Source organism: Eschscholzia californica, unplaced genomic scaffold, assembly GCF_041429995.1.
Source record: "Eschscholzia californica isolate CP2 unplaced genomic scaffold, dmEscCali1.0.p SCAF_2, whole genome shotgun sequence".
Classification (NCBI taxonomy): Eukaryota; Viridiplantae; Streptophyta; class Magnoliopsida; order Ranunculales; family Papaveraceae; genus Eschscholzia; species Eschscholzia californica.
This window is the reverse complement of record NW_028238309.1, coordinates 45,467,370-45,479,000: the sequence shown is the minus strand read 5'-3', so window position 1 is coordinate 45,479,000 and position 11,631 is coordinate 45,467,370. Positions and strand designations below refer to the sequence as shown.

At 40.1% G+C, this 11,631-nt stretch overlaps 1 protein-coding gene across 1 annotated transcript; it reads right to left on the bottom strand.

The window, feature by feature from the left end:
* Positions 1–649: 649 nt before the first annotated feature.
* Positions 650–4,272, bottom strand: LOC147558297 (uncharacterized). Its single transcript, XM_086659007.1, has 5 exons — positions 3,704–4,272; positions 3,186–3,238; positions 2,541–2,619; positions 1,702–1,852; positions 650–1,513 (listed from the first exon to the last, which is right to left on the bottom strand). Exons 1-5 carry the CDS (start codon positions 4,270–4,272, stop codon positions 650–652), a joined length of 1,716 nt encoding a protein of 571 aa, XP_086515133.1.
* Positions 4,273–11,631: the final 7,359 nt, after the last annotated feature.

Genomic DNA, 11,631 nt, shown 5'->3' with positions numbered 1-11,631 from the left:
GAGATGGCCGCATCATTTCTTCCAAGAGTCATCATCTCCCCTAGATTTTGAAACCTAATACCAAAACAATCAAATTAGTCAGGTTTACAAATCAAGTAGTCATAATATAATATATTCGAGAATTATTTCTTTGCGAGAAATAAAGGGTTTACCTATTTGATTAACCAAATACGAGTCATTAAGAATACAGATTACCTATTTGGTTAATCAATATGAGTATTGAAATTGGAATTGAATGTAATAAAAGAAGTAAATATTTATAGAATTGATACCTAAATTGGTATATGAATTTTGGGTGTTGACTCAGAATCAAGAATACAAGAACATAAATCTTCGATCCTTAGTACCAATAGCCATTAAGGTGTGAAGGAGTGGGCAAGTCATGCTAAAGTACTCGTTGGAATTATGGTTGTTCTATGACTTTTATTAAAAACAACCATAATTCTAACTAGTTCTTTTTTTTTGGTATTAATCAGCATGCTAAGGGCGCCAGACCCAAACAAAAGAGTTCAATACAAAAGGCCTAGCCAATGCCCTGAGGGGGAGGACCCCTACAAGGCCCAAAAAACACGCTAACACAAAACAAAACAACCCCAGCCATACAAAAATAAAAAAACCTCACACCAACTCAAAAAAACAAGAGAAAACTTCATTTAGATCTTTTCCTAATAACACCAAGTCTGTCATCATCAATAAGCTGCACCAGCTTAGGTCTCATAGCCCCTGGCCATAACACTTCCTCATCCTCAACTGGTCTGTTCTTGGAGAGCCAATCCGCCACCTGATTAACTTCTCTAAACACATGATGCACCTTACACAAAGCAAACTTAGCCATAAGAGCCTGGATTCTTCTGACCAGAAACCCAACCTCCCAAGGTGGCACCAGCTCAACTGAAATAAAAATGTAACAAGCTCTCATAGAATCTGTGGCAAGCACCACCTTGGACAACCTTAACCTAGCAGCTAGCCTCAATGCAGCTTCTATGCCCTGGAATTCATGAAAGATAACTGATTTAGGAGCAGCCCTAGCCCTTATAGCAGCCAAAACCTCCCCCACGTGATTCCTCAAAACATCACTATACCCAACACTATCCCTGCTAAACGACCCATCAGAATTGATGAGGACACAACCCTCCTCAGGACCTTGCCATTTGCAATCCACAACCTGAGGAGTAACAAAAGATAAATCAAGATTCCACTCACAAGCTGCTTTCCTGCCCCTCACAGTATCAATAAAGTTAACGGAGACAGATCGAATCTTCATTCTCACATCGACAATAACCTGCTGAACCACCTCTTGGCTGCTCCTAGCAGGTTCTGAGTGCAACCTCCGGTTTCTCTCCCACCACATGTAATAGATATACCCATTAAAAGCTAATCTACCTAAGAGAGCAGTGTTATCCATTCCTTGAAACATAGAAGTACACCAATTAACTTCATTAAACCAGTCACCTCTGGAGACTTTAACTACCATAGCCAGCAACTTATGCCACACAGATAAGGAGTAATCACACTGAAAAAAAAAAGGTGAAGCTCATCTTCACTGGCTTTACCACATAAAGCACACAAAGGGTCCGGCTCAATCCCCCAAAAGAGAAGCTTACACTTAGTAATAAGAGCACCTCCCAAAACAACCCAAGTGATGAAGCTATGTCTAGGAATGTTATGAGAAAACCAGACTATCTTATGCCAAGGAATTACCATTTTACTCTTCCTTAAGGCCTCATAAGTACTTTTGAGAGTAAAAAAGCCCTTCTCACTAGCAGTCCAAACTCTTCTGTCCTCAGAATCCTCCTCAATTGGAATCTCTTGCAATCTAGAAGCTATAGGTCCCACCTGATCACATAAATGCCTAGGCAAAGACCAAGAACCATCAATAATACATGTATGGGCAAATATCCGCCCCACGAGGTGCCCGCAGAATTTATGAACAACCGCTTCGTAAGGATAAAATCCTCAAAGCTTGATAAGGAGGCTCGGTTACGGCCCAAGACGCTAGCATGATCACCAGATCCATACCCGCTTAACATTAAGCGCATCTGACACGTGTCGCGCGATAACCACCTCCTAGTACTGAGCTATCTGACGGCTAGAAGGTTATCGCGCAATCCATAACCGCACTAATGGTGAATATTCTGTATCTTTCACTTGAAGACGGGCGTTACCGGCCAGTAGCTTACCGCACACGCGGTAACATCCTGGCCGTCCCTCGAGAAATTCGAATACTCATCTGATGGTCAGATCCCCTAGCCCTTAACGTATCTCCCAGGAGTAATGACACGGAATAACTACGTCGGTTACTAGTTGGTCGTCATCAAGGCAATCCCTCTCCACCACTATAAATACGAGAAGCAACACTCAGAGAAAGGCATCCAATATTCGACAACAGTACTCGAGTAACCTAATCCATTCTCTCTACTCACTTGCTCTCTCATAAGCATCTCAAAGATCTTCTGATCCTCTCAAAGTCTCTGACTCACTGTCTTAGAAATTGGGAGATAGGGGTCTGATAGTCACAATTCAAACGACAACTAGCTAACCGTGTCAACACCCTACGACCACCACCTTGTTGCATAAGAGCCCTCTGGTCTGAAATATCTCCCATCCAACGGTAAGGAGCTGACGGTAACACCCATCCAGCAGTAACTAGCTGGCTGTATCACCATCCTAATACCACCACCTCCTTATCGCATCATTCATCTAGCGATAAGACGCTAGGCGTATCATCTTCATTCATCCTCACCGTCCGATCCACTTACGACCAGCACTCTATTGCGGATCCCTTTACGACCAGCACCTTATTGCAAGTCTCCTTTACGACCAGCGAGTTAACGACGATACTTCATTACCATCACCCTCTTAATTACCGTAAGTAAATCACTACCGTGGAGATCTGTTCCGACAACTTCACGAGCCGCGACACCTAAGCACTCCGACGACGGTTACCCTTCTATTGCCCACTTTGACTTTCTTATTTATATTTGATCGAGTATCTGACTTGACCGTCGGAGCCCCCTTAGGCCGGCACCATCCCGGTGTCCCAGAGGCTTCACGATCTTTTCTCTCTTTTTGTGTGCAGGTTCTTTTCGACACGTAGCCGGTCCCCGAAGCATCCAACCCGACCCGACAAGACTTTGACCGTTGACCCGTTGACTGTCAGACTTTCCGACTCGTAGACATTTTACCGTCTACAATACAAGAGCTCACAACAGCTTTATCATTAAGCTTGCTATCATATCTGAAAGACACAACAAAATGTTTAACCAAGACACCCATTGGGTTCCAAAAATCAAACCAGAAACTTGTGTGCTTCCCATTACTAATAACATGAAAAGCAAATCTCACACCATACTCCCTATAATAAAGCAATCTTCTCCAAACCCAAAAGGCATTACTAGGAATAGGCATATGCCAAAAGTTCTTTTTCTTGATAAGATTAACTTGGACCCACTCCACCCACAAAGTCTGCTTGTGACAAAAGATGTCCCAAATATGCCTAAGACAACAAGCAATGTTGAGAGTAACAAGACTTATCACACCAAGACCACCTTCTGCATAAGGAAAACAAATTTTACTCAGCCAACAGCAGCCTTTCTCACCCCTAGATCAGGGCCAGACCATAAAAACCTGTTAAATAACTTTTCCATCTCCCTCAAAGCCCTTTTGGGAAGATCAAACACACTAAGCCAAAAGAAGACCATACTTTGGAGGATGGGACTGCACAATCACCATTCTACCAGCATAGGAAAGGAACCTAGTCTTCCAAGACTGAATTCTAGCCAACACTCTATCAATAAGAGGCAAACAATCAGAATACTTCAATCTAGTAGAAATAAGGGGAACCCCAAGGTCTCTAACAGGAAGAGAGACACACTCAAACCCCAACACATCTTGAAAAAGCTGCACATCCTCATTAGATAACCCAGCAAAAAACAAAGAGCTTTTCCTAGGATTTACTCTCAAACCAGTACACTCATAAAAGATATTAAGGACCTCAACCAAGGCCATGGCAGAGCCAAAATCACCTTTAGAAAAAACCAGAAGGTCATCAGCAAAGGCCAAATGAGTAACTAGAGGCTTACCACATTCGGGATGAAGTTGAAATCTCTTAATCTTCACCATATCAAGCATAAGCACATTAAACACTTCCATTACCAAAACAAACAAATGAGGAGACATTGGGCAACCTTGCCCGATACCTCTTTTACCCTTCATTCTAACTAGTTCTTTAGTGTCAGTAACCAACAACTTAACTTTTGACATTGACGCCATCACCCCGGTTGAAGACTACAGGATCCATATTTATGGTGGTGGTATTGTTTAGGGTGGTGGGGTGGGAATCATTACTGGTGGTGAAGGAGTTGAAGGAGATGTCCTTCGACCAAGGTGACAATGCGAACAATTTGTCGGATAAGACAATTGATGTGGAAGATCATCAAGTCCGATTGATTTAGGGATCGTAGAGTTGTAGCTAGAGACCAACTACGATCGTCGAATTACGAAGTAATTCGCGGCTAACTTCGATCGGATCCTACAACGGGTACACATAAGAGTGACAAATTGATCTAGGATATGACTAGTGGGAGTGAGATATAATCATGGGAGTGTCCCATAAACATATCTCATAGGCCTAAAAAGGAATTAGGCAAAGATAGTACAAAAAAGCCAAAAACAGGGTTTTTGGGCCTAGGCCGATTCGGGCACTTTTAGGGCTCGGATTGGGCTGATTTTTGGAGGGACATTTCCTTATGTTATGAACATTAAATCTGCCAATTTTGGCTGGGTTTGGACTTCATATCCTTATGGAATTGAGAAAATACCAATAGTTGCTATTTTCGACTATTTCCCTAAATCTTATTCTAAAGGGTGTTTTAGGAAACCTAAAAGGAGGTGGATTCTTATTAGGGTTCTATATAAACACTCTTAGGGCAGAGAATAAGGTGTGGAATTTCTCTCTAAGCTTTCTTACTCTACCACATCAAGTAGAGAGGAGAAAGTGAGCTAATTCCCAAGCTATCTTCTAGTCAAGCAAGAAGAAGGTCTTCTTATTATCCAACCACCATTGGTGTGCTAGCTATACAACAAGGTGGGAGATCAAGTTGATTGCTCGCGTCCCAAGTAGAGGAGCTACACTTGAAGCTCTTGGTCTTATTCAATCAATTCAACTAGTTCGAGGGAAAAGCGATTAAGGTAATCTACTATCTCCATTAGATTAATTACTAGTTTTGCATGTGATCCTGGGGATACTAGTGTAGACATTAGATGTCTTATTTCCGCTATAAACATTAGTATAAGGGTATAAATCCCTTCAGTGGCGTCAGAGCCTCTTGCAATTAACTAGTTTTTGCTAAGAATCGAACTAGTTCACATTGGATATGATTGATAGTTTAATATAATTGAGTTTATAAAAGTATTTTAAAAGTGTTTTAAAAATTATTTAAACTCACAATTTGATATTATTGAATGGGATTCAATGAATTTCAAATTGAGAATCAAATTGTTAAAAGTATTTTTAAAAAGTCTCAATTTGATTGAATTTCAAACTAATCCATGCTTGATTAAATTGATAGTTATGTTTAAAAAGATTTTAAACATAAAATTTGATTAATTTTGAATTGGATTCAAAGTTTTTCAAATTGATTTCAAAATTGTTCTTTGAAAATTTCAAAAACCTAGACTTTGATCCAAAATTGGTTTGATTAAGAGTTGTTTTTAAGTTTTGGAAACTTTTGAAAAACAAAAAATTTGGAATTTTAGAAGTGTTCTAAAAGAAGTGTTTTGAGTTTTAGGAAACTCTCAAAACAAAATTTGGAAATTTTTAAAAGTTTCTACAAGTTTTGTAAAATTTTAGAAGTGTTCTAAAAGATTTCAAAATTTAGAAAGAGTTTTAAAATTGGAAGTTAGCAAATAAGATTTGCACAACAAAAAAAAATAAATTTTTTTTGGAAACTAGGGTTTTGAAAAACCCTAGTGTCCGGCCAGGAAGCTTCCTGGCCGGACCAGAAGCTCCTGGATGCGTCCTCTGGACGCGTCCAGAGCAGCTGCTGAGACGCGTCTAGGACGCGACCAGCAGCTGCGACAGAAGCTTCTGGACGCGTCTTGGAGACGCGTCCAGAGCAGCTACTGGGGACGCGTCTTGGAGACGCGTCCAGGTCGCGTCTTGGAGACGCGTCCAGGTCGCGTCTTGGACGCGACCAGCAGCTGCGAGGGAGCTTCCTGGACGCGTCTAGGACGCGTCCAGAGCACTCGACCAGACGCGTCTTGGAGACGCGTCTGGGAGGTTCTGGGTGTCTCGGACTAGTCCGAGACACCTAGTGCTGGTCCGGTCCAGCACCAGACACGTCTAGGACGCGTCTGGTACATGGACTAGCGTCCTGGCTCCGGCCAGGACAAGACCAGGCCTCGGCCAGGACATGCCGGCCCTATGGGCCGTGCTATGTCCGGACCTTGTCCGAGCCCTTTTGTGGGCTTGGGCCGGGACTTGTCTAGGACTTGTCCCGGGCTTTTCGAGGCTTTTCGGACCACAAAAAGGGACCATCATTCGAGTGGGAGTTTTTGCCAAAATTTCTTCCGATTCCAACCAAATAATTCCAAAATCAATCCGGGCCATCCAAGGGCCCAAAACGGATTTCTCTTTAAATTGATTTATGAAATCATTAAGAATCGAACCAATATTTTTTTCGAAATTGACCCGGGCTTTCTCGAGCCCAAAATGGAGTTTTTCTTAAAAGTTGATTTTAGAAATCATAAAAGATAAAATCTGAAAGCACCATTAGTTGAATTCTTCGAATTTAGACTTAAGGTCCGTAATGTGACGTATGATGTCAACAAAAGTATCTCCCAAGATAATCATGCATATATAATTCTTAGCCTTGATATATTATATGATTGCATGTGATGAGAATGCGGGAAACTAGTATGGCCATAGATTTATTTCTTTATTCTTGTTTTAAGCACGGATGGGTGCATGCTTTGTAATTAATTTTAATTTCAAGTTTATACGATCTGCGAATCGTTAGAGTCTTGTAATTAGAGTTTAAGGGTCTATAAGTCCATTGAAGAAACTCGAGGATGAAATCCAAAGGCGAGTGGGAGAAATCAATGGAGGTTCAAAGATGGCGATCTAAGACGAACCGAAAGGCGAAACAAAAAAAAAAACAAAGGAGATTAGATCTTCTAGGTTAGGGGCTATACTAGGATCCATATCTGCTTGATTTACTTTCTCGCACGCATTTACTTACTTTTTACGCTTTATGTCGTGGGTGTTAGTTAGGCTAAATAGTTCACTATAACAAACGCCAGACTAGCGTAAAAGTCACCAAAACGTAATCTTGAGTAATCGCCTATCCAGATTAAGACACTCGTTGCGCCCTTGTTCGAGGAAGGTGGGTCGGCCTTCGCAGAGTACCTCCTCTACCTTGGGACAATGCGGGTAGGTCTATAGAAGAGGCCTACACGTCTAAATGGTTCTACTCAACGAGATCAGCAAGAGAGTCTTGGATACTCGAGGCAAAAGGATAGATTAGTCATTCATTAATGAAATCTATCAACCAAGAGTCATAAGGTATGATCAGTGAAGTAGTTCACTCACCCGGAACGACGGAGTCAAAGGGTAGGGCCTTCGTCCGCTTTACTCCGAAGAACTGGGGTCTTGGAATCACTTATTCAATCGGGGACGATTTTTATTGAATAATGTGGGAAAACTAATGTTTTTCAAAAATGATAACGAGTTTTAAAACTTTGCCGTTTCTTTATGTAGTTTTAAGATGACACAAACGATTTCAACATTGAATCACACCTAAGGGAGGTGCTGATCCACTTCCTAGAATGGAAGAATGAATCCGAGAATAGTTCTCAGATTCAAAAGGAAGGTCACTAGAATACCCAATCCCAATGTTGACTCATACAAGAGAAGGTCAAAAGCCATTTGCAAGCAATCGTATAACATTCTCTTTGGAAGAGTAATGAATGCTAGCATAACCATTAAGACAAACTAAGGAAGAAATTTCTACAGAAGTCATAAATGGAGAGGTACGAGACCTCCAAGGCAATCTGAAAGTCATCCTAAGGGAAGACAACAGAATACATCTATCACCCAATTCAATATCGATTGAACAAAGATTGATAAAGACCTTAGATGAGTCACTCAGGTTGTTACAAACAAACTGAGCAGAACATACGGGAATATCCAGTCTAAGAAAGGTTCTTGAGATTTGGTATAAAGAATCTAAGAAAAAGAGATCTTGAGATTCAAAAGGGCAAAAGGATCAGTCAAGTGAGACAAACATTTGATCAAAGAAAAGCAGTTGCCGAGTACATGATCAAGAGTATTCCTCATTACTGTGAATGTTTCTAAAACAATGGCTAGACCATTTAAAAGGAAACTACCTTTAGCACCTGGAGGACAAAAGGAATGGAATTATGAATTCCGGTTCCGTATCCTTGCTAACAAAGTTAAAAACAAGTATCGCAAAATTCCTTCATCGGGTATTTAAGACCAGATAAGCGGCTCAGTGGGAGCTTAAGGGAATTACATACTTGACTAAAAGAAGTAAAGATCCAAGAGGGAGCAGAAGCAGTAATGCTAGGGATGCTGAAAGGGATCAAAGTCTTCTTTTAGACACTGATCTAGCTTAGAACTTAATAGTGATTATTTTGTTCTTCTAGAAACATATGATGTTTTAAACCAGTGGTAAAATTAACTGAAGGTTAACATTGATAATGGCTAAAATCAAGAGATTCAAACTCATTAAACTTCAGCATTGTCAATTAGGTCTTAAGGACTGAATTGACAAAGTCACCCTTCTCAAAAGGCATAGAGACTGGCAATCTATTAGGACTCATACAGTGTTATGCAGACCTATAAGTTTACTTGCAGAAGCTAACGAGAGAAACTTCAAATACGTACTCTGACAACTTCATGAAGTATGGAAACATACAAATCATAAAGTATAAGTCGGAATGTTTGAAAGGTTCAAACAAAGTACAAACCGAAGTAAAAGAATTATTTTGACAAGAGAGTTTAAGTCATCCGATTAGATTGGAGTGATAAAAACTTGAGTCAAATACTAAATAACCATCAAAGGAGTTGAGAAAACGTTTCTCAACTCGCTCCATGGAACACATCTGAGGGATGGTGGATTCAGTGGGAGTAATCGAACATTGCTATACATAATTCAACCAAAGATGGGTTTAAGCCAGTCTTCCGAATATTTTGGGACATATTCTATAAACGATTGTTTTCACAGTTACCAAAGTCCGTCTAACAGCTAAGCTTGTAAAAGCATTACAAAATTAGCTAAAGTCTGACGCAATTTCTTTAGAAGAAATTTGGGCTTTTTCCACAAGCAATCAAGAGAACAAAGTGTTTGTTGCTCATGATAGTATTCCCCTAATAATTAGCACACCTAGTAGTCTGGGAGAAAAGCACTAATTATTACAAGAATAAGTGGGAGAAAAGTACAAGTCGATTTAATTCGATCATGAGAAAAATCATGGAGGGTCATGAAGAACAATCATGAAACTTGTACAAGACGATTAAATTCGACCAAGAGCAACAAACTGCGACTCCTTGGAAAAGGAAAGGTTAAAGATATGATCTTGTAAACCCACCGCACAAAAGCGAATGTCATTCGCAGGAGAACTCTCAAAGCGAGTGAAAGTGTCTCTAAAGATATATCTCAAAGTAGTTGAGATAAACTCCAAGTTGTTGTTCAGAAGCCCTGAAAGGTCAAAATAAAATCTCAAAGACTCAGAAAATAAAGGGTATTTCTGAAGAGATAAAAGACCTGCGCAGAAACGGAAACTGACTCTAGATTTTGGCTAGAAGCCAAAATCATCGTCGAATCCATATCTCGTCAAGACATGAAGCTTGATAATTTAAGTCAACAGAAGACCTAAATTGGTTTTCCAAAATAGAAAACTGAGAAGGATGGAAACATTCATGTTTCCCGAAACGAGACAAGAAGAATAAAGATTCTTCCAATCAAGTTATGTCCACAAGCATGCTTCAGAAATCTATCGACGGATTAAAAGCACGCAAGAGTTAGAATCTTCGATTCAAAAGGCAATCAAAGAAGTTTGATTCCTGAGGAATGAAGAAAATCTTGAATCACGAAATTTCAAGAAGGTAAGTGGGAGTAAACAAACCTTCCGGGTCCGTATGCAGAGTACATACAAAAGATTGAGTACGACATAAGGTGTTGTATAACAGTAACGAACTGACTCAATAAAGGACCACACACAAAAGGATAAAATGCCATTTTGGGCATCTGAAGATCTATAAGCATAGATCAAAAGGATGATAGGATTAGAGAGACTCAGTACGCTGAGATGCTTGAGATCCGAAACAGAAAATCTAAGACTCGGAAAGCCTAAAAGAATTTCGACCCAAAAACTCATGACAGAGGGCGTTGCAAAACTCGGAGTCTGAAAAGACGCCGATGAGCTAGCACGCATGAGAGAGACATTTATGTTCGAAAACATAAAGTCGATCATGTTGGACATGATTAGCATTTAAACATCCGAATTCGGATTGGAAAACCGAAACACTACTTAGTACATCCTAGAAGGCTAAAGGATGAAGTAGTACAAAATTGAACATGTCATCGTAGCAAACTTTCAAACATGGAAGGAAAGTAGGCTAAAAGTGTTTAAGCCGGAAACTGTTGCAAATACTACACAAAGAATTAAAGGCCTTAACTCTAGTAAAGATTACTAGATATTATCAAAGTTGAAGATAGCAATCTTCAAATTAATTGATAATAAGCAAAGTTTAAAACCGACTACCACGATAGTCAAACTGAACTGTCACCTAAGACATAGTATGAGATTCATACACAGTCTAAGGCATGAGATATAATTTTAAACCTCGACAAGTAAAACTGAGTGGGTAAAAAGAGTTTTACGGAAGAGGCTCAGATTTACAACTCTCGTTATCAGAAATAATAGAGTTATTTCACAAGTCGTCTAAATTTGGTTCAGTGTTTAAACGACAGTCCATCGATAATAAAACGTTCTGAATAGGTTTGTCAGATACGTGATCTGATGAATGAAACCCTATTAAGTGAACTTGGAATATTTATTATCAAAAACCCTGGTCCAGGTCATTGCATGGACAACAATGACTCACGAAGACTAGCACGGGAGTTGATGGGATAGCGCTGTTTCATGGGCTATAGGAATAGTATATTCTATTCGACTACGTGGGTGTGTAAAAGGTTTATACACTGGATAACCCTCAAATGAGAAGTACATCACTCGTGATGAACGTCAATACTTCTCATAAAGACAATTGGAGAGATTCCTCAAAACATGAGTGCTCCACTCATCTTATGTAAGGAATGCCCGACTTTGGTTCCGTTAAACGCCGCGCCGTAAAAGGAGGTTATAAAGACGGATACTGGGAAGGACAGGATAGACATGAAGTTAAGTGGGAGCGCAAGAATGGATTGTGTCACCCTAATCACTTTAGGTACAAAGTGTCTCAAGGCCACTTGATGAGTAGCAACTGAAAATGCGTGGCCGCGCTCAAACGGATTAAAAGTTAATCGTTTGTCTTTTACAGTTGTACTCGGATATCAAGAAAGTCTGAATGACGTGACGTATCAGATGGGATACTAAATTGACACG

Coding starts and splice junctions, on each gene's coding strand:
- LOC147558297 (XM_086659007.1), bottom strand. CDS start 4,272: ATGGCGTCAATGTCAAAAGTTAAGTTGTTGGTTACTGACACTAAAGAA. Junction 1,853..2,540: donor GGTCGTAGGGTGTTGACACG/GTTAGCTAGTTG, acceptor GTCTTTGCCTAG/GCATTTATGTGATCAGGTGG. Junction 1,514..1,701: donor CCTTAAGGAAGAGTAAAATG/GTAATTCCTTGG, acceptor TTTTTTTTTCAG/TGTGATTACTCCTTATCTGT.